Here is a 19,745-nt window from a genome sequence, read left to right on the forward strand (position 1 = left end):
TGTGTGTGTGTGTGTGTTGGGGACCAGCTGAAAGATCACCAAGTGGGTAGGTGTGGAGGAGACATGGGAGCAAAGGAAGAAGGGAAGCGTACTCAGAGAGGAGCCAGCAGGCCGAGCCGGGCGCGGCATGCCTGGGAACCATTGCAGTTTAAAGCTGGTGGGAGTGGTGTACCAGTGTCCACACAACCTGACTCAGAGCAAGATCCCAGCTGCACCGCTCCCTCCTGAGCTTGCCAGAGCCCACTTCAAACCAGACTCCTGGTGACGTCAGCTCACACATGCACCCTTATCAGCTGACAGGGACAGAAGGCAAGATACCTGGCAATCATGCCAGCAAGGGGTTTGTGAGGGGACGCAAGTGCCAGCTCGGTGACCGACCCCACTATTGTCCTGGGTAGGAGAGCCTGGCAAGGAGGAACGCCACCTTGGAGGCTTTACCGCGAGGTCCCGCTGGACACCAAAATGGCTTTTCCCCTCTAAACATATTGACTATGCTTTGCTTCCATGTCAGGGTGCCGGGAACTCTCAGGGTTTCTGGAAAACCTGGGTTGGACATGCCTGACTGCTATTGCATATGCCATCCTGGGCTGCCCTCTGGTGGACAGATGCTGAACTGCCGGTCTCCGGGATCTAGTCGAAGGCTGCATAGGCTGGTGAAGAACAGAGGAAGTCAGGCTTGCTGAAGACTTCCTTTCAGCAGGGGCTAGAGAGCTGACCTGGGCACATGCTCGCAGGCCAGGAAACAAGACGATCCCACCTCTTAGGTGTTCTAAAACATGACTGCAGTAGGCAGCTTATGTGAGGTGGGTAACCCCAAAGTTCTAAGGCATGGACGTCTCAAGTCCACCCCTCTCTTGTGTGTCTTGATAAGGGAATGGAGGCCCAGAGAGTCAGATCTGAGTCAGGTCACAAGGCCGATATGACCTTCCCAGAATGCATGGTGGTCTCATCTTCCTTCCTTCCTTCCTGCTCTAGTGGGTTTTCTAAGCCTCCCGGGAAGGCTACCCAGTGGGTCTCTGGTGATCAGAGACAATGATGTTTGCTTGGGAGAGCTGGGTGACAGCTGAGCCATACCAAGAGGAAGCCCACTGGGGTCCTTCTGGGTTGCTACCAAGGGGTTGGAGTGTGCCGGACTTGAGGCAGACGGGGCTGGCTCTGCCTGGGTACTTAATGCAGAGATTCCAGGATCCCCTTGATGCTTTCACTTTTAAAAGTTAATTTAACTTTGTGTGTGTGTGTGTGTGTGTGTGTGTGTGTGTGTGTGTGTGGGTGTTTAGCTTGCATGGTGTTTGTGCATGCCTGGTGCTGAAAGGGGCCAGAGGAAGGTGTTCAGGTCTCCTGGGACTAGAGTTACAGTCGTCAGTTCCGTGTGGGTGCTGGGAATTGAACCCCGGGCCCTCTGGAAGAGCAGCTAGTGCTCTTAATTGCTGAGCCATTTCTCAGGTAACTCTACGGGTGCTATTTTAGAGACAGGGAAGATGGCAATGTGTCGAAGGTCACTGGTGTCTAAGGGTAGAGCCAGGATGCATACCAGCCCATCCAGTTCCAGTTCCAGAGCCACGCTCCTGGCCGTTCACCTACCGCAATGGTCTCACGGCTTCCATCAGTATCCCGTGGACACTCACAAGACCACACGGACAACAGCCGCTCTGCCTATACAGTTGCCAGGCTGCCGGTGCAGGGCTACTGGGCTGTGGCCTGTGCTGATTCTTTTCTGACCTGTGCCATTGGTGGACAGATCGTCTTAGATTGGCTTTCCCAGAGGACGGAAGTAGTATGAGCCTATTCCCTGCCTGGTGCCTAGATGACATGGCCAGGGGACCAAGAGTTATGGGCAAGCCACCCCCCCAGGGGAGAGTGTCTGATTTGGGACCAAGAGGATGCACTGGTGAAGCCAGGGAGAGTTCAAGCTCGGCCACATGCAAGCAAGGTACTCAGGGGATCTGCAACTGCACTGTCCCCTTCCCAGGACAGTCTATTTTATTGCACGCCCCCACCACCACCACCCCACCAGGCAAGACCTGGGTCGTCCTACGATCCCGTTGGAGCGGTAGTCTTTAAGGTGACAGCCCGTGGTGACAGGAGCACAGGCTAGATCCTGGGTCACATGCCATGCTTCTGATTCTGTAGATGGCTGAGTGTTCCAAAGTTGCACCCTCCCTTTCACTGTGGATGGGAGCGCTGCCCGGCTGCCCGTTAGCGTAAGCGAGGCCAAGCTTGAGCTACGGGGGACCCAATGACCCCGTGTGACTCTGGTGTTGATTTCTGGGTGCTTTAAAAGCAGCACCAAGACACCCCTCCATCCCCAAAAGAAGGGAGGGGAGAGGAGCGGAGGAAAGGAAGAGAGAAAGAAAAGGAAGAATGCACACTGTTCTGATGGGTGCCGGGAAGGGCAGCTTGCCTCCAGGGATAGCCCTGACTGCACAGCTCCCTGCTAGAGTGAAGTCTGAGAGCCACCACGGGAGGGGACAGCTTTGTGTTTCCGGTCAGAGCTCCATCCAAAGAATGGCCACATGCAAACAAGCTTTCCAGGTTGCATAATGGCCCAGGTGAGGGGGGTGGTGGGGCGGTGGCATGTGGTGGCATCTGCAGCTTACCTCTGGATAAGACCACTCTGGGGAATAGTCAGTCACCATGAACACCCGTCCGCTCTGCTGCAGCATGCCCAGGGCGCCCTGGGCCGAGGCGGCCGAGACCACCTCTGCAACATGCATGTAGGCCATGGTGCTGGGCCCGCCCTCAGCGCTGCTCAGCTGCAGGCTGCCCTGTTGGGGGCTGCAGCAGGGAATACACATCTCCGCCTGGGTGAAGGGTGCCCGCGCCCCATCTTCCGACTGTGAGAGTGCAGCGCTGTCCCCCGACACCAGCTGGTGCCCGTAGATCGTACCACTGCCCCCCTCCACAGAGATGAAGTCATTGATCAGGTCTGAGAACTGATTGCTGAAGGAAATGTCAAAGTGGTCCAGGCTGAGCTCCATATTAGAGCTGTTGCCCAGGCTGGGCTGGGCCACCGGGTAGAGTCCCTGCACCACATTGCTCGGGAGAAGGGGGACGCCACCTGCGCTGCGGATCACCCCATTGGTCTCTGGCTGCAGGTAGTGCTCAGAACCACAGGCCTGCAGCTCCCCAGACTTGAGGAGGACCTCATTCCCTTCAGCTGCCTGTGAGGTCTCCATGGTAACCTCCCCTTCTGCCGCCATGGCTTGGAAGTTGGCCTGGAACTGCATGAGGTGCAGGGAGGAAGTAGACTCTATCCGGGTTTCCACGTGGCCGCTGCAAGAGCTGGTTTGGGACGAGGCCTCCGTTTTCACCGTGGGCATCACAAAGGCGGCCCCTGACTCGCTTAGGCTGCTGTGGGTATTCTGCTCAAGGGGGAGGGGCTTGCTGGCATCCTGCAGGAAGAAGCTGGGGGAGGGGGTTTGGTGGATATGGGGGCTGTGGCCCGTCTGGCTGAAGCTGGACGCGTAGTCCTTGTTAGAGTCTATGGCACTGAAGTCCATCTGCTCGAGGGTGGTGCTGGGACTCAGGCCACCGCCCGACGGCAGGAGGCTAGATCCCGCCGCGGTCAGCGTGAGGGAGCTGGACGCGGCAGCTGCCGCCGAGGAGGAATAGGCCGCCTCTTTGGCCATCTGCTGCTCAAAGGAGGTGTCTTCGGTCTTGATCTCCTTGGTGAGGACGCTGGTGAAGCCAAAGCTCCTTTCTGCAGGCGGCGAGTGCCGGATATTGGTGCTAACCATCTCAGCTTTCAGGCCCCCACCCCCGTACGTCTGGCCCTGCTTTGGATTATTGAGGAAACAGTCGGGGTCGAAGTTCATGGCGGTCTCTGGAATCTTCCGGCCACCGTCGAGGGTGGTGGAGAGGACCAGCTCTTCGGACACATTGGCGGGCAGCATGGACAGGCTGTCTGAGCTGCCCGTGGTGGGGAAGGCAAACTTGTGGCCGTCAGAACTTACAGCCAGTACAAGGCCCTGAGAGGCATCGGGCGAGAGGAGGTGGTGGTTGGGACCAGCGGTGGGGGACATGGTGTACACGGCCTCGTTAGTGACCTCGGACATGAACACTGTGGCACTTTGGGACAGTCCCCCCATCACAGAGGCCACTGCCATGCTGGACACACCTGAGACAACCGGGCTGTCTACCATGTCTGGGTCACTGTTGAGCCCGCTGCTGATGGACACGGGGGAGCTCTGGGTAGTGTCGGGGACCTCCACCTGGTTGGTGGAGGAAACCTCCGTGCTGTTCTGGTGCAGCAGTGCCGGCTTGGCCACCTTGCCATTCCTCTTCTCCCGGCTCGTGCTCCTGCCGTGGCTGGGTTCATGCTTGCCCTCTGACACATCGTTGTGTTGTACTTCCGAGTGGCCCCCGTAGCCCCCGGCCCGCGGCTCCACCTTTGGTGAGATGATGCGGTGTTTGGCACTATTACACTTATGATGCACGCTGCTGCCCGCTCCTGTGGAGATGGGAACACAGCACACACGCGCGCGCGCACACACACACACACACACACACACACATACACACACGCAAGGTCAGAGCTGGGACTTTGGCTAATTCTTCTCCCAAGCAGTTAGAAAGCATCCAGTTACAAAGTCCCCATCCAGGCTAGGCAGGACAAAGAGCGAAGTCCCTGTACCGCTGTGATCTGCTCCCAGGCCCGAGGCTCTGCCATGCCCTATGTGACCATCTTAAAATGTTTTAATCTTGCTGTTGTTGTGTTGTTTTTTCAAAATCAGCAAGATGTGGCATGTGGGAAACCCTGGCATGTGTGTGTTATGTGTGTGTGTGGTGTGAGTGTATATGTGTGTGATGTGTGTACATGTGTGTTGGGAGCTATTAAGACAACTCTTGATCGCTAAATTGGGCCTCTTCCCCGAGAAGAAAAAGGGGTCAAGCGGACCACCAACACATGGATTCCGAGAACAACCATGGGATGTTCCAGCCCTAAGTCATCGACGATGTCCTAACCACACCCCGATACCACCAAGTTCCTGCTTCCCCGTGTAGCTGCCAAAAGAAAGAATTTCTATTGCCCCCTCCCATAAGTACTTCTCCTTTTGCTTGTATTGCCCCACCCCTCCCACTGATAAGTATCTGTACTTCCCCTTTTGCTTGTGCATTTAAGCCTTGGACCTTTTTCAATAGATTTGGGGCCTTGATACATTCCAGAACGGTTTCCGTGTCGTTATTCGTACAAGGCCCTCGTCTCTCTCTACCCCCCCATTTGGTTCTTAGGAGGAGGTCCCCTCGTGACCCTTGAATAACTGGACCTGCTGGACGGGACACATGTGTGTAGTGTAAGTATGTGTGTGTTGTGTATGTGTGTGTGTTGTGTGAGTGTATATGTGTGTGATGTGTGTATATGTGTATGCATGTGTATAGTGTGTGTTGTGTGTATGTGTGTGTGAGTGTATATGTGTGTGATGTGTGTATATGTGTATACATGTGTATAGTGTGTGTTGTGTGTATGTGTGTGTAAGTGTATGTTGTGTGTATGTGTGTGGTGTGTGTAAGTGTATGTTGTGTGTATGTGTGTGGTGTGTGTAAGTGTATGTTGTGTGTATGTGTGTGGTGTGTGTATATGTGTATGCATGTGTATATTGTGTGTGTTGTGTGTGTATATGTGTATGCATTGTATAGTGTGTGTGTGTGGTGTGTGTATATTGTATGTGTGGTATAAGTGTGTGTATATGTGTATGGTGTGTGTATGGTGTGTATGTGTGTGGTATGTATGTGTGTGGTGTGTATGTGGTGTGTAATTGCATGTGTGTATGTGTGGTGTGTGTGTTTGGTGTGTATGTGTGTGGTGTGTATGTGTTTGTGTGTGGTGTGTATGTGTGGTGTAAGTGTGTGTGTATGTATATGGTATGTAATCATGTGTGTGTGTGTGTGAGCGCGTGTGGCTTTTCAAGAAAGTTCTCTTCACCATCAAAAGCAGACTGTGCTCATCTGGAAGGACTCTTTTGGACCCAGAAGGGTCATCCCAGACATTGCAGCCGTGACTCCATCCCTAACCCAGCTTCTCACACCTGATTCTGGTTGTGTGATGCCTCAAGAAACATATGACCTCCAGGAGCCTTGTGCTGGGGACAAGAAGGCAGAGGCTGGCCCAGGGAGGTGGAGAGTGAACCCTCTCCAGGTCAGCTCTCAGACCCTAGGGTCAAAGAGCATTCTAGACTCTGCCCTAGGGGTGTGGAAGTATTTATTTCTATTCCACTATTTGTGTGTGTGTGTATGTGTGTGTGTGTGTAGAGGGATGTGTGTGCCATGGTGCTGGAAGTCAGAGGACAAGATACAGCAGTTGGGTCCCTTCATGTAAATTACAAACTCAGCTTATCTGGCTTGATTGTAAGCTCTTTCACCTACTGAGCCATCTTGCTGGCCCAATAAGGAGATTTCTGAGATGACCCTCTCCACCATTCAGTTAAGCCAGGGTCTGTCCGTAACTCTTTGGCCCTTCATGTGATCACTGCTTCCATTCCATCAGATCAGGGTCATCCTGTTCTTGATAAAGTGGTGAATTCTTCCACAGAACAGTGACCCAGCTGATTGATGGAAGCATCTAATGAAGGCAGGCAGGGGAGTGGAGAGCTGTATCTCACAAAGCAAATGCCACGGTCAGAAAGGCAGAGGCGTTACGGTGGAGTGAGAGATACCGTCCCTCCTTGGAACAGAATGGCTAAAGGCAGGTGTAGCTTGAATGGTCCCACTGTCTCAGGACAGAGGCTGAGAAGCCTCCGGCTGAGGCCTCCCAAGAACACACTCTCCACAGGCACCTACAGTAAAGTGTGTGGAGGCCCCGGACCCCAAACATCTGTACTTTTCTAGTGCATCTGTGTGCTGCTCCTGTAACCTCAGCCTCACTGGAGACTGCCCCTCTCTTATCAAAGATGATTCTAGGGGCAGGATCAGGACGAAGGGCCTACTGGGTGCCTCTCTCAGTTGCTGTTATATAAACTTGTTCCTTGTCCCTTCCCTTCCTGGATAGGATGGTAGGGTGCCCTGTACCCTACCTGCTCTTTAGGATCCTCAACTCAGGCCTCTTCATTCATGTGACAGGTTAGATAGCTCAGTTTCATCTGTCCCCAGAGCCTCCACTCAATCCTTCCCTCCCTGGGTTGAATAGTAGCGCCTTGCCCTCCTCTAGTGCCTAGTACTGCCTGGCCTCTGAAGATCTCACCCCTTCCCTCACTGGACAGGACATCAGAGCCTGCCACCCAGTGCCCAGTGCCCAGTGCTGCATGCCCCCTCAGGGGCCCCAGCTCACCCAGGCTGCCGGTGCAGAGGCAGTTGTGGGTCCGTGGCTGGGGCTTGGTCTGGTGGCTGTCGAGGATCTGTTGCACCAGCTGCTCCACCGAGAAGCCTGAGCTGCTGTTCCCATTGCTGCAGGTCCATTTGATACCATGGACTGCAGAGAGAGAGAGAGAGAGAGAGAGAGAGAGAGAGAGAGAGAGAGAGAGAGAGAGAGGAGTCAGGGGCTGCTAGTGATGGGTCTGTCCTGGCAGGGAGTGCTATCAGGCCCTTTGAAAGCTCAGCCCGCTGGAAGGCTGGTTCTAAGATTGATTTGGGAGGCCCAGTGAGCTACCAGAGTCTGCTCCATTAGGAGCTCTGAGATCTTGGGCTTTCCTCCTTTGCTGAACTGGGGAGTAGTTCGCCTACAGCAGTGGCTCTCAACCTTCCTAAGGCTGCCACCCTTACATACAGTTCCTCAGGTTGTGGTGACCCCTAACCATAAAATTATTTTTATTGCTACTTCATAACTGTCATTCGTAATATATGAATCTGATTTGCAGGATATCTGATACTCGACCCTTGTGAAAGGTTGTTTGACCCCCCTCAAAAGGGATTGCGACCTACAGGTTGAGATCTGCTAGCCTAGAGTCTCACTTTTGTTTTTCCAAAGTCAAAGTCACTGAGATAGCTCTTTAGGGGGTTCCGAGAGGAAGAAGAAAGCAAGGATGGGGAGGAAGACAGGGTTTGGGGTGCTGTCATGTGCCTGTAAGGCTTTGCGGCCTCACAGGATGAAGTGGGAGCATTCAGCAAACAGGACCACCCCAGGAGTCTCTGTGGAGGGGCCTGTGTCCAAACAGAGACTTCAGCTTCCTACTTTCCCCACATTTCTCTACTCCGAAGGGAATTGTAAGAGAAGCTGGACGGGGAACAAGAATGATAGGCCCCTAGCCCAGAGTGTAGATGACTCTAATCCGGTTCTAATCAGTAGTCTTTACAGCTGCCTGGGGGTTTGACAGCCCCTGGCTGTCTGCAGTCCCTGGAGTTGGGATAAAAAGCCCAGAACGAGAGAGAAGGAGAGATTTCCACCTGCCTGGCAGGACAGGTTGGGGGAAAAGGTAGGTAGGTGGGTATCAAGCACAGAGATACCTGCAGGGGCTCCAGGATGCAGCCATGGGGACACATCTAAACTGTAAGGCTGGAAGAAGCTGGGCTAGCCTCACACCTGGCTTTGAGGCCAAGGTGGAATCTGAGGTGGCCGTGACAGGAGCAAAGGTCCACGTTGGGAAGGAAGCTCAGTCTTCCAAACCCGGTACAGACCCCACCTCAAGCGGCATTTTGTTGTCACTATGGTGGGGTTTCAGGGGAAGGAGCGGGGTCTGTGCCTGGCAATGTCTCTCCAGGCTAGTTTCCTTTTGGACTTCTCTTACCCACCAGCCAGGTGATTGCTCAACTTCCTTGCCCTCTAGCCCTCGGAGGGTCTTCAGGGATTTGCCTCTGTTAGCTTCTGATGTGCCTAGTGAGTTCCAGCTTCTGGGAGGTGGCATCTGCTGCTGGTCTGCCAATCTGTGTAGCTTTGGAGGTGTTCCTGCCCATACTGAGCTTTATGGGGTGGACCTGTGCAGCGAGATGATGGTGTCTGTGGTCCATTCTTCTGCAGGGGAAAGGGGGCTCTGTTCTTGGGCTCCCTCTGTTGTGTGTGTGTGTTCCAATGGGAATGGGAGTCCCCACAGACCCAGGAGGCCTTGCTAATTAAACCAATTTAGGTTTATTCTCTCTGAACGTCGTGTCTCCAGGATACTTGTAAGAGCTGGAAAGCCTGGCCTGGGCTAGGGGTTGCTGTGCATCACCACAGCCGTGGAATCTTCTCTTCAAATTATGCTCTGTCTAGAGTCCCAGCGTACGGACTGGACAGCAGCGGGGGCCAGGCCACTTACCTCTCCAGATTCATTTCACGGATGAGAAGACAGGCTCAGTGAGGGGAGATGACGTATCATATGCAGGAGAGGGAGAGTACCATGGAGACTCATCCTTCTGCTCCCCAAATATGCAACAGCAGATCTCAGCTGTGTGTTTCCTCCACTGCACCAAGAGTTTGACATTGCGGGGCTGAAGTGGTGAATTCAGTGTGTGTGTGTGTGTGTGTGTGTGTGTGTGTGTGTCCACGTGTGTTTTCGAATGCCACCAAGATGGAACACATAGCTCTGACTTGACCCTAATCCAGCAAGGAGTTCAAGTCCTAGAATGAGGGCCTTGTGTTGTTAGAACATCCAGTATGGAAACCTTAAGCCGACACCAGTTGCAAAGCTAAGCCCTGAGCTGGGGAGTCCCCCGCTCACGTGAATTTGATTTTCTAGAGGGATAAGTGTTCTCAGGGCAACCCCAACGCTGGCTGCTACCCGTGTCAGTGTCAGTCCTAGATGCGGCTTTGGGTTGGGTGGGCCGGCGCCATCTTCCTGAGTTTCTGACCATTCCCCACCATCCCATTTCTTCTCCAGCCCTGGCTGCCACAGACCCCATCCACTCTCTGCCTCTTGCCTTCTTGTGTATGTCGTGGAAGTACAAAACGAAACCCGGCGAAGGGTGACAGATTGCAAGCAGAGAATTTCTGGACGCTTAATGCAAATTACCTAGTGTCTTGGTACATCCAATATGTAGATCATCTCCCTCCTCCATCTGGGGAAGGGGGGGGGGAAGCCTCCTCCTTCAGGGTGGGGAGCTGTTAGTACTGAATAGCAAATACTATCAAGACAGCTTTTAACATGTCATGCTTGGCTTCCCGACACGTAATGAATCAGCGGGAAAGGAGATTTCTACAGGGGAAGAAAAAAATGTGTTTTGAAAAGAAGGTTTATAAATGCACAGGGTACCTGCCACTCGCCATCCCTGCCTGGGCCACGCCCTCCTTATGAGAGCAGAAAAGAGTCTCAGGAAGAGCTCTTGATCAAATGCAAGGTCACAATGGGTCACAGAGACAAAAAAGCAATAGACAGGAAAATAACGGGTCTCCTCCTGGTCATTTTTTTTGGTCCCCAGAACAATTTGCTTCTGGGCTCAGAGGGACAAATCTCAGGCAGTGGCACCCCAGAGGCACCACCTCTTCAGGCCCCCATACATGGAGCCTAGGTGGTAGTTTCTGGACTGGTTAAGGGATGGAAGGGAGCCTGTGTCCCCAGGAAGGCAGGGACAGGGAATGTCTCAGAGAGGGAGTGAAGCAGGGGTGGAGTTGGCACATTGCCCTCCTACCATCCTTTCCACAATAGGAACAGCAGGGAAGACCACAGAGACACCAGGAAGCAGATGCTGGGCTCTTAAAGAACTCCATCTTGGTCCTTCCTGCTGAGCCCTCCCGAGATCCTGGGCTGCCTGCTGCGAGGCAGAGCCACAACTGGGGACAACTGTCAGAGAAACCAATCACCTTACACCAGTGCTGATCTGACTGATGAAGGTGTCCTCACCGGAACCGTGACAAGGCAGCTTCTACCGCTGTGACTAGCTGAAGCCAGGGCCAGCACATGGCTGTGCTCAGAGATGGAGACCACCTTCTTGAGAGACAGCCGCTGCCATGAGGAGACTAAGACAGCGAGGAGGGGGCCGGGTGAAGGTGGAAGGCTTGAACTTGACATGGGCAACTGCCAGCTAAGGGTATCCTGGTTATGGCAAGCAGCCTTGAACCTGGGTCTCCAGAGGAAGAGAAGAGCATGGGCCTAAGCCCCTCCCCTCCCCCTCATGATGGTAGTCCCTCAAAGTTACACATGCCACACCCCCAACAAGTCTCTAAGGAAGTCATTAATGGCTGCAGTAGGCAGACATAGCAGAAGTGCTTCAGCACAGAGAGAAGGCACGTGAGGTTAGAGCTCTGCACAAGAGAGACTGCACAAGGCAGAAACCAACCTCAAAGTCGCCCTGGCCTCGTCATTCCAGTCTCCAGAACTGGAAACCACCACTGTCCACGGTGCACACACCCCAGTCAGCGGTGCTTCACTGCAGTGGTACCTGTGGTCTTCTTTCTGCTGCAATCCCTGAACACCACGGGCCAGGGCAGGGGTTAGGACGGGCAGAGGTGCGCTCTGCACAGTTCTGGAGGGTGGAAGGCCAAGTTCAGGTGCAGGAGTGCGGGGGGGGGGGTGGTAGCTGGGGCAGCATGGAGGAGCTGGGGGAGCAGGGAGTGGGAGGAGCTGTGGAGTAAGGGGAGTAGTGAGGAGGTAGGGGAGGAGGGAGGAGCTGGGAGAGGAGGGGGATGAGGGGGAAGTGGAGGAATTGAGATGACAAGGAGGATATCTGGCAGGTAGGTACTCTTGGAACCCCTCCTGTCCAGCCCCAGAAAGCAGAGGGAGGGGAGAGGAGGTTCACATTAGGGCTGCAGGAGGCCTAAGGGCTCAGATCCTGCCCTAGCCCAGAAACTAGGAGGTGTAGCCTGGTCTCTGTCTCAGCAGGCTAGAGCCAGCATAGGAAAGTGTGTGGAGGAGATCTGTATACAAAATGGGCTTGCAGACTGGCTTTACCGGGGATTTGGAGGTGGAGCTAAGACCTCTGTGGCCCAGGTGAGACCCTCGTCTGGCACTCCTGCCTCTGAGGTGAGCTAATGGCGTATACATGTCAGCAGATGTTCATTCTGACCTCGTAGCCGCACGTGTTGAAGGCTGAGAGGACTGGAAGCCTGAAGCAGGCGGGTGACTTTCAGCCACCGTGGCCTCTGCAGCGGCCTCAGGGTGGCTGCAGCTCCTCGCTTGTGTTTCCTGGAAGTCTTTCCGCCTCAGTTCCCTCATCTATAACAAAGCTGTCACCATGCTTCCTCTGGCTCCACGCCATCTCCCAGGAACTTTAAGGACACAGTGGTAAGGGGGACTCAAGTGTGGTGGTGGAGGGACACAGTGACTTCACACTAGGAGAACAGACCCTGGAAGGCACAGGATAAAGGGAAGGAAGCAGGGGCCATCAGCCCTGGTGTCTCCTCTGTTTTCAGAAAGATGACAGGACAAGTGTGTCAAAGCTTTAACTGCCACATCAACGGCACAGGTGCACCAGTGAGAAACCACACTGACCCTTCCCCATGGGAAGAGATGCTTGGCACTGTGACAACTAAGAGACAAGTGTGAGTGTCTGTGTGTCAGTGTCTGTGTGTCAGTGTCTGTGTGTCATGTCAATGTCTCTCTGTGTCAGTGTCTGTGTGTCAATGTCTCTCTGTGTCAGTGTCTGTGTGTCAATGTCTCTCTGTGTCAGTGTCTGTGTGTCAATGTCTGTGTGTCAGTGTCTGTGTGGCATTGTCTGTGTGTCAGTGTCTGTGTGACATTGTCTGTGTGTCAGTGTCTGTGTGACATTGTCTGTGTGTCAGTGTCTGTGTGTCAGTGTCTCTCTGTGTCAGTGTCTGTGTGTCAGTGTCTCTGTGACAGTGTCTCTCTGTGGCAGTGTCTGTCTCTGTGTCAGTGTCTCTGTGACAGTGTCTGTGTGACAGTGTCTCTCTGTCTCAGTGTCTCTGTGGCAGTGTCTGTGTGACAGTGTCTCTGTGGCAGTGTCTGTCTCTGTCTCAGTGTCTCTGTGGCAGTGTCTGTGGCAGTGTCTCTGTGGTAGTCTCTCTCTGTGTCAGTGTCTGTGTGGCAGTGTCTCTGTGGCAGTGTCTCTGACAGTGTCTCTGTGGTAGTCTCTGTGGCAGTGTCTGTGTGGCAGTGTCTCTCTGTCTCAGTGTCTCTCAGTGTCTGTGTGTCAGTGTCTCTGTGACAGTGTGTCTCTGTGGCAGTGTCTGTCTCTGTGTCAGTGTCTCTGTGTCAATGTCTCTGTGTCAGTGTCTCTGTGTCAGTGTCTCTGTGGTAGTCTCTCTCTGTGGCAGTGTCTGTGTGGCACTGTCTCTGTGTGGCACTGTCTCTGTGGCAGTGTCTCTGGCAGTGTCTTTGTGGTAGTCTCTCTCTGTGTTAGTGTCTGTGTGTCAGTGTCTCTGTGACAGTGTCTCTATCTTAGTGTCTCTGTGACAGTGTCTCTGTCCCAGGGTTTGCTGGATCACCCTTTCCCTTCGTCCTCATCTGCACATCCACCCAGCACCTGCCACACAAGAGTGACCCACGCAAGGATGGACATTTGTTTAACTTGTCCAAACTAGGTTACCCTTGACCCAGAGACACTTCCTGGCCAGCTTGACTATGGGGGATCACCCTACTTGTGAGCCATGTGACAGAGCCAGCTGGAGAGGGAGCCCATTTCTGTGCCTAGCTGCCAGTGAATGAGAGCCCTTTTGGAATTCTTCGGAATTGTTGTTGCTCAAAGGCTGTCACCATAGCAACAAGGTCAATAGGAAATGGCAGCCGTGAGTAGGTTTCATCCTCACTGTATCCTTGTTGACAGGAATAAAGGCCCTGCTTCTGATTTCTTGGTTCAACTAGATGAAGTTTTCATTAGATTTAACTTCTCATATCCAGACACCCACATGCTAGTCATCTCCCCATCTCTGCTCTCATTTGGAGGAGCACCATCAGGGCTGAGGGTTTGGCGTGGCGTGCATACTGGCTGTGTGCAAGGACCCTCTGAGTGCAGCATCTCCAAGGAGCCTGGTTGCTGTGTTGGGACTCAGCATGCTAGGAGCCCCTTTCTACTGGGAGGCCTAGACTTCATGCTCGGTCACACCCACCTCTGGAGAAAGCCAGAAGCTGAGGTTTGGTGTCAGCTGTGGAGTGGGGAACTCACCCTGGCCATATTGTTTTAGAGGAGAGGGGCATTGGATGTGAGGGGCCGGGATGCCTAAATCAGGGAATCTAGACCACATGGTGATAGTGTAGCCTTGGCTTGGAAAACCGTAAAGGTGGACAGACATGCTAGAAACTGGCCTTGGCTGAGAGCTTAGCCTCTTCTCCCTGGGATGGGGACTCTTCACAATGGTAGTGAATGTGCCAGAAACCCTGACTTGCTGGCAATGCTGGAAGATCAGTGTGGCAGCGAGAGGAGTCGCTCCTGGTGTCAGTTTCAAACCTGGAGTCCCCAGTCCTTCCCACTACTTGAGGGAAGAGCCAGTCAATGGGGAAACATGTAGTTGTAAACAGCTGGGTACCCAGTCCTACAGGGTCACTTGAAATTAGGGACATTTCATATGGCTGGCTTCCCTTAGGGGAAGCTCCCTTCTAACTCTCTACTATGTGATCCAGAGATCTTGATTCTTACAGAGACATAAAACCTAGGGAGATGGAGTGCCAAACTTCACTAGAGCGTCTCCTCTTTAGCGGAGTTAGAATCAGACCCTTGACTTTCAGGCTTAGGGCAGGTCTGAGAATAAGCCACAAAGGTTGGTTGGGCTGTTGAATGGGGAGGAGAAAGCCAAAGGAGACTTCTGGAACAGCCAAGGGTACAAGTGCCCAAGGAGCCTCAAAGGACAAGCAGCGAGGGACAGGCAGGAAATCAGAAGCCTGTCCTTTCTGGGGGACACATCCGCTCAATAGAATCTAGCCTGAAGGAAAAAAAGAACATTTTCAAAACAAACCAAGGTCTCATGGGCAGGGGTGGGGGGTGTCTGCCAAAGGCACCCACCTCTGTGCCAGGCTGGAAGATGGCCAAGGTGCAGCAGGATGAGGTCTGCAGCCAGGAGTGTGGCAGAGCAGAGCAGGGCTCAGCCAATCTGAGGTCCAGATTCAGTAGCTCCTTTCCCAGGGACAGCACAGGTAGGGCACAGGGAATCCTCTGCAGGCCTTTGGGGGTCTATCTTTGTTTTCCCAGACTCTCAGGTCCTGCAGTGACTGCAGGACTCAAGACTTCTCTCCCTAAGGACAGAGCTGCTATTCTTGGCCCCAGGGACAAAGGTATAGGTATGGTCCATATTCAGGACTTTTCTTGAGTTACAGTCAACAAGTGTTCAGCAAGAGCCCCCTGTGTCAGCCAGGCCTTGGTGGCACAGGCCTGAAATCCAAGCACCTCAGAAGGCTGAGATGGGAGGACCAAAAGTGATTCCTCAAATCAAGTCTGGGAAACTTAGCAAGATCCTATCTCAAAATGGAAAATAGTAAAAGGGCTTAGTACTGTGGCTTAGTGGTAGCACTTGCCCAGCATGCGTGAGGCTCTGGGTTCGAACTCCAGTCTCATGGCTTCCAAGAGATCACACTGTGTGCTGGCACCAAGACTCAAACTACAAACCCAGAAAATATTAAGGGTGGTAGTTCTTAATTAGGAGTCTAGGGAGACATCTTAGTTCTGGAACACCCAGAAACTAGGTCTCCCATCTCCGGGACATTTCCCTCTGGAAGTTCCCTGATAAATCTCTGACCGTGCCTCCCTGCCATCCCAAGAAGTCCAAGGGTGAGGGTGCTAGCTCAGCTTTCCAAGCAAGAGCCCTGGGTTTGCCTCTTTCTGGTGTCTGCCTCAGGCTAGAGTTTCTAGGAAATACAAGCCTGGAGAGTCCAGCATGAGAATGGTTTGTAAAACACCCAGAGTCCCCTGGCTGGCTTCCACCCTAGACACCAGAACAAAGCTGGACAGGGCTCCCAGAGCCTGCCTTTCCTAGACCTGCCCAGGTACTTCAGAAGTGAAATGGTTCCTGCTGCTGGCTGCTCTGTGCTCGGGGCTCACCTGTGCTGCAGTGATCCGGAAAAGAAGGTGCTCTGAACCCCAGACACCAAGGTGTGAGCCTGGGCGCCAAAGCTCACACCTGACTTAGAGTCTGTCACTCCTACCCCAGAGCTCTTCCTCCACTGCAGGGACACTGGATGAAGCCTCCCTAGCAGCAGTCAACCCGAGGCTGGTCTCTGACACTCTGCTCCTCTCATGGCCACACCTGCAGTCCGTGGGCAGTTGCTTTGTCACTCTGAGGCCAACCACCCCACTCCACAGAGTGTGCTCAGATAATTCCTGCAGAAGTGCTAGGCACATCCTGGAAGCGTGCTACTAGGACTGGCCACCAGGTGGCGCTAAATGACCAGGAACTGGTCTAGAAGGCCCAGGGAAGGCGCACCCTTGTTGATTTTATGTCTTGATACTCCATAATCACCAGGATTACAATCTAAGCAAAAAAGCAAGACAAATAAACACCTGCCCCGTGCAGAATTTGTCTTTGTTTGAAAAAATCACGAGAAAACATGATACTTTGAACGTACCCCCTAAGGCTCAGGTGAGCACCAGTGAGCCTCTTGGGACAGATGGGAAGTTGCTGTGGGGACTGGGTGGGGAGTTCCCAGGAATGGCAGGTGCTATCACGTACTGCCCTGTCTCTTCTTTGCCTCTGAAGCTTCAGTTTCACACTGTGGGGTCCCTGTCTGCAGTCTCCCTAGCCTATGCTGGCTGCCCTGGGGCTGGAAAGACCCTTGCTGAGTGTGCGGAGAGGGACCAAGACACGGCTTCTAAAACCATTTCCAGTAAAGACGGAAGAGTCAAAGCATCTGAGGACTGCTAGGAGCTAGAAGAGCACCCTTAGCCTCTCGCTCACCATGGCCACCACCTCGTGTTTACAGCGGCCTTTACCCTACAGCCAACATGGCTCTGTCCCACGTGCACTATGACCTTCAGCCCACACTCACCAGGGCCTCTCCTATGATTCCCCTTCCCCATACTCAACATGGCTTCAATCCCTTCATTCTCGCATGGTCTCCAGCTCTGACTCCTACTCAACAAGGTTTCCACACTGACGCCTAACATGGCCTCTACCCAGCATTCAACACAATATCTCTTCCCTCAAGTTCAACATGGCCTCCACCCCGGACTCAACACGGATGACTCCCACTTCCCATGCTCAACATGGCTTCTTCTCTTCTCTCACACTAACATTCAGCCCAGTCTCCATCCGCACCGTCACCTGGGCCTCTAACCCCAAACTCAGCATGGTCCCCATCGCTTCAGAGTCCTGAAGGCTGCAGCCCTGCAGGCCACAGTCCTGACACTGACACACCATTTCTACTCACATCACCTCTGCTTCCTTCTCGATGTTCCGCACATTGCCTGGGATGCCCTATAGCCTTCTGCCACACCATCATCTGGGCTGGTGGCCTGGGGCCCCTACAGCATGGCTATCCTTGAGACAGCCCTCTGATGCCTTCTCAGCAGGCCCCCTTTGATTGGGTTCCCTGAGGGATGGCCTGGGCTTCCTCCTGTCTGGCATCTTCCCAAAGCACAGAGCTCAGTGGTCCCACTCTGGCTGGAGGAAGACAGGAGATGTCCAGGTAGCCCTTGGGTGCCCTTGCTGGGCACACAGGGGTTGTAAGATAAGGGCTTGGCCTCCAGAGGGCGCTGTTCTGGCCTTTGGGCAGGTTTTTCCTCCTAACTGCAGCCACTACACGGGTCATTTGGCATCTATGATGTCATTTCAGGGCCACACAGACAACATTGTCACCCATCCCAGGAAAGAGGACATGGCCACTCAGAAAGCTCAGGTGTACTGGCCAAGTCTGGGAGAAGGGGGTGCTATCTCCTCACATCTCAGAGCTGCCAAGTTTACATCTGGCCTCTGACCTCTGCTGGAAATCCTTTTACACAGTGTCCCCTTGCTGGCACTGTCACTCAAATCATGGAGCCACGGAGCCACTTCTCATGTGTACGTCCTAGTCTGGCTGATTACCAGCGTGCCCTTAGCCTTGACTCGTCATAGACAAGGGGTCTGGGTTGCTTTGGAGAAATTTGCAGAAGTCATGGGGTCAGGAAACCAAACCTTCCCCGTTCTGAGCTCTCGTGTGTGTCCTGGTCTATGGGTGTCCAAGATGGTGAGGGTGCTGTGTGCACGTGGGTATTTGTAGGTGCAAGTGTGCATGACATTGTGGGACAATGCAGGAGCAGTGGGGGAATGAGCTGGCTGCTGTCCCAGGCCCAGGATCTCTTTCCAGGCAACTTTCCGACTTGGCCCTCCTTTTGTAGCTGAAGACACCTGCCATAGGCATCTATGGACCCAGAGTGACATGGTGGAGTTCCCAGAAGACAGTTGGGCTGAGCTGGCTGAAGGCTGGAGCCTTCTGAGGGTGGTGGAGGCCTGCTGAAAACTGAGCTCTTGCTTGTTCTTCAGGGCCATTTGGCCATCCAGGGTGCTCCAAATGAAGTCCTAAGGTGGGGACAGCTGGGCAGGATTGTGCTCAGGGAAGGGCTAGGAACAGCTTAAAAGCCTTGGTGTATCAGTCTGGCTGCTAGCTGGGAAGAGGCTGGGGTACTCTTTCCTGATGGGCAGCCAGGAAATGGGATAGGGTAGAAAGCCATGGGTGCCCTATGGGACCCAGTTTTATCTAGCTCTCCGTTGGGTCACAGAAGCTGAGAGTGCCCGATTTGGGCCATGGTGGTGGTGGCTTTGAGCCACTGAACAAATTTCCCAGCAAGCTAGAAGAACCAAGAGCCAGAGCCTTGCTTGCCGACCAGCCGTCCACTTGAAAGCATCCCTCTGCAGCTGGCCTGGGAGGAGGAACTGTGCTCTTACTAGTGAAGCTTGCTGGGAGCTAAGCTGAGGCTCGGGGACAGCTGTAGGAAAGCAGATTCCAGGACTTCCAGGATGTGACAGGCTGTATGCAAATGAGGTCCATCTCTCCCACCCCAGACAGAACCCCAGGCAGTCATGCCCAAACGTTGGCCTGAGATGAGCAGTTGGCCATACTGTAAGCCAGCAGAGACGAAGCTCACAGGGTCCTCCTGCACACTGCACCAGGGGAGAAAGTCATTTCTCAAAACGTGCCTAGCAAAACGCCTTAGTGCCTCAGAGTCCTCTCCAAGCGGGGGTGAGCCTGGGACAACATGTTGCTCAGTGGCACACGAGTAGAAATGATGTGTTATTTTGTGGCTCTGCCCTTAAAGGGAAGAGGCTTGCTCTCCAGTTTTCTCTTTTCATCGGCCAGCATACAGTTGTGATGGGCAAGGGCTGGAGCGGCCATCTTTAACCCGTAGAAGTGAGCAGCATCCTGAAAATGGCAGAGAACCGGCAGGGAGGAGCCTGAGGGGCTGGCTTCAGATACAGGGGACGGGCATCTCAATTCTGGACTTTGGAAAGACATAAAGGTGAAAGCCAAATGTATTTCTTTTTTGACTTAAGCCACTGTTATTTGGCCAGGAGGGATTACAAAAGTCAGGGAGGCTCTTGGGAAACCTGTTGGGAATCCAGTCAGACATCTTAATTTTCCCTCTGTGCTTGCTCTTTCCAGGAGTGCTCCTCAGACTGCGGGTGAAGGGAAGGAAGGCCCTTTTGTCTGAAGAATCAGGGAGCCCCTCTCCTGCTTCGAGACAGGTGAGACAGAGACTGAGTGTGGACAGAGGCCTGATACCGATCAGTGTCATGTTCCGATTAAGCCACTGACAACTCTGATGGGCAGAGAGATCGGGAAACATCAGGGCATCAAACAGGGAAGTCTTTGAAGGAGTGTGATTTATGAAGCTAATGCGCTTGGCTCCAGCCTTCATACTATGCTGGATTCTGGAACCCGTCTGATGGCTTCTTGGCTCTCAGCAAACAGTGCTTTCCCCGAATACTGCTGGCTGGCACCTGTGTGCTATGGAAGCCCAACCATCAGCTAGGCACTTAGAGGGGCTGTGTTTCCAAGTGCTGGTCCCCAGGCAGGGCTGCCTGCACAGCAGAGCCCAGGGCAGGC

At 53.6% G+C, this 19,745-nt stretch overlaps 1 protein-coding gene across 7 annotated transcripts in view; it reads right to left on the bottom strand.

The window, feature by feature from the left end:
* LOC110292296 (calmodulin-binding transcription activator 1) overlaps positions 1-19,745 on the bottom strand; it is a 232,798-nt gene that overhangs the window by 81,927 nt on the left and 131,126 nt on the right. For all 7 annotated transcript variants that reach the window (XM_029476776.1, XM_029476779.1, XM_029476780.1 and 4 more), the window contains 2 exons: positions 7,265-7,405; positions 2,598-4,450 (listed from right to left, as the gene is read on the bottom strand). In XM_029476776.1, coding sequence (XP_029332636.1) covers positions 2,598-4,450; positions 7,265-7,405 — 1,994 coding nt within the window. The remainder of the gene's footprint in view (positions 1-2,597; positions 4,451-7,264; positions 7,406-19,745) is intronic.

Source organism: Mus caroli, chromosome 4, assembly GCF_900094665.2.
Source record: "Mus caroli chromosome 4, CAROLI_EIJ_v1.1, whole genome shotgun sequence".
In the NCBI taxonomy this organism is placed as follows: Eukaryota; Metazoa; Chordata; class Mammalia; order Rodentia; family Muridae; genus Mus; species Mus caroli.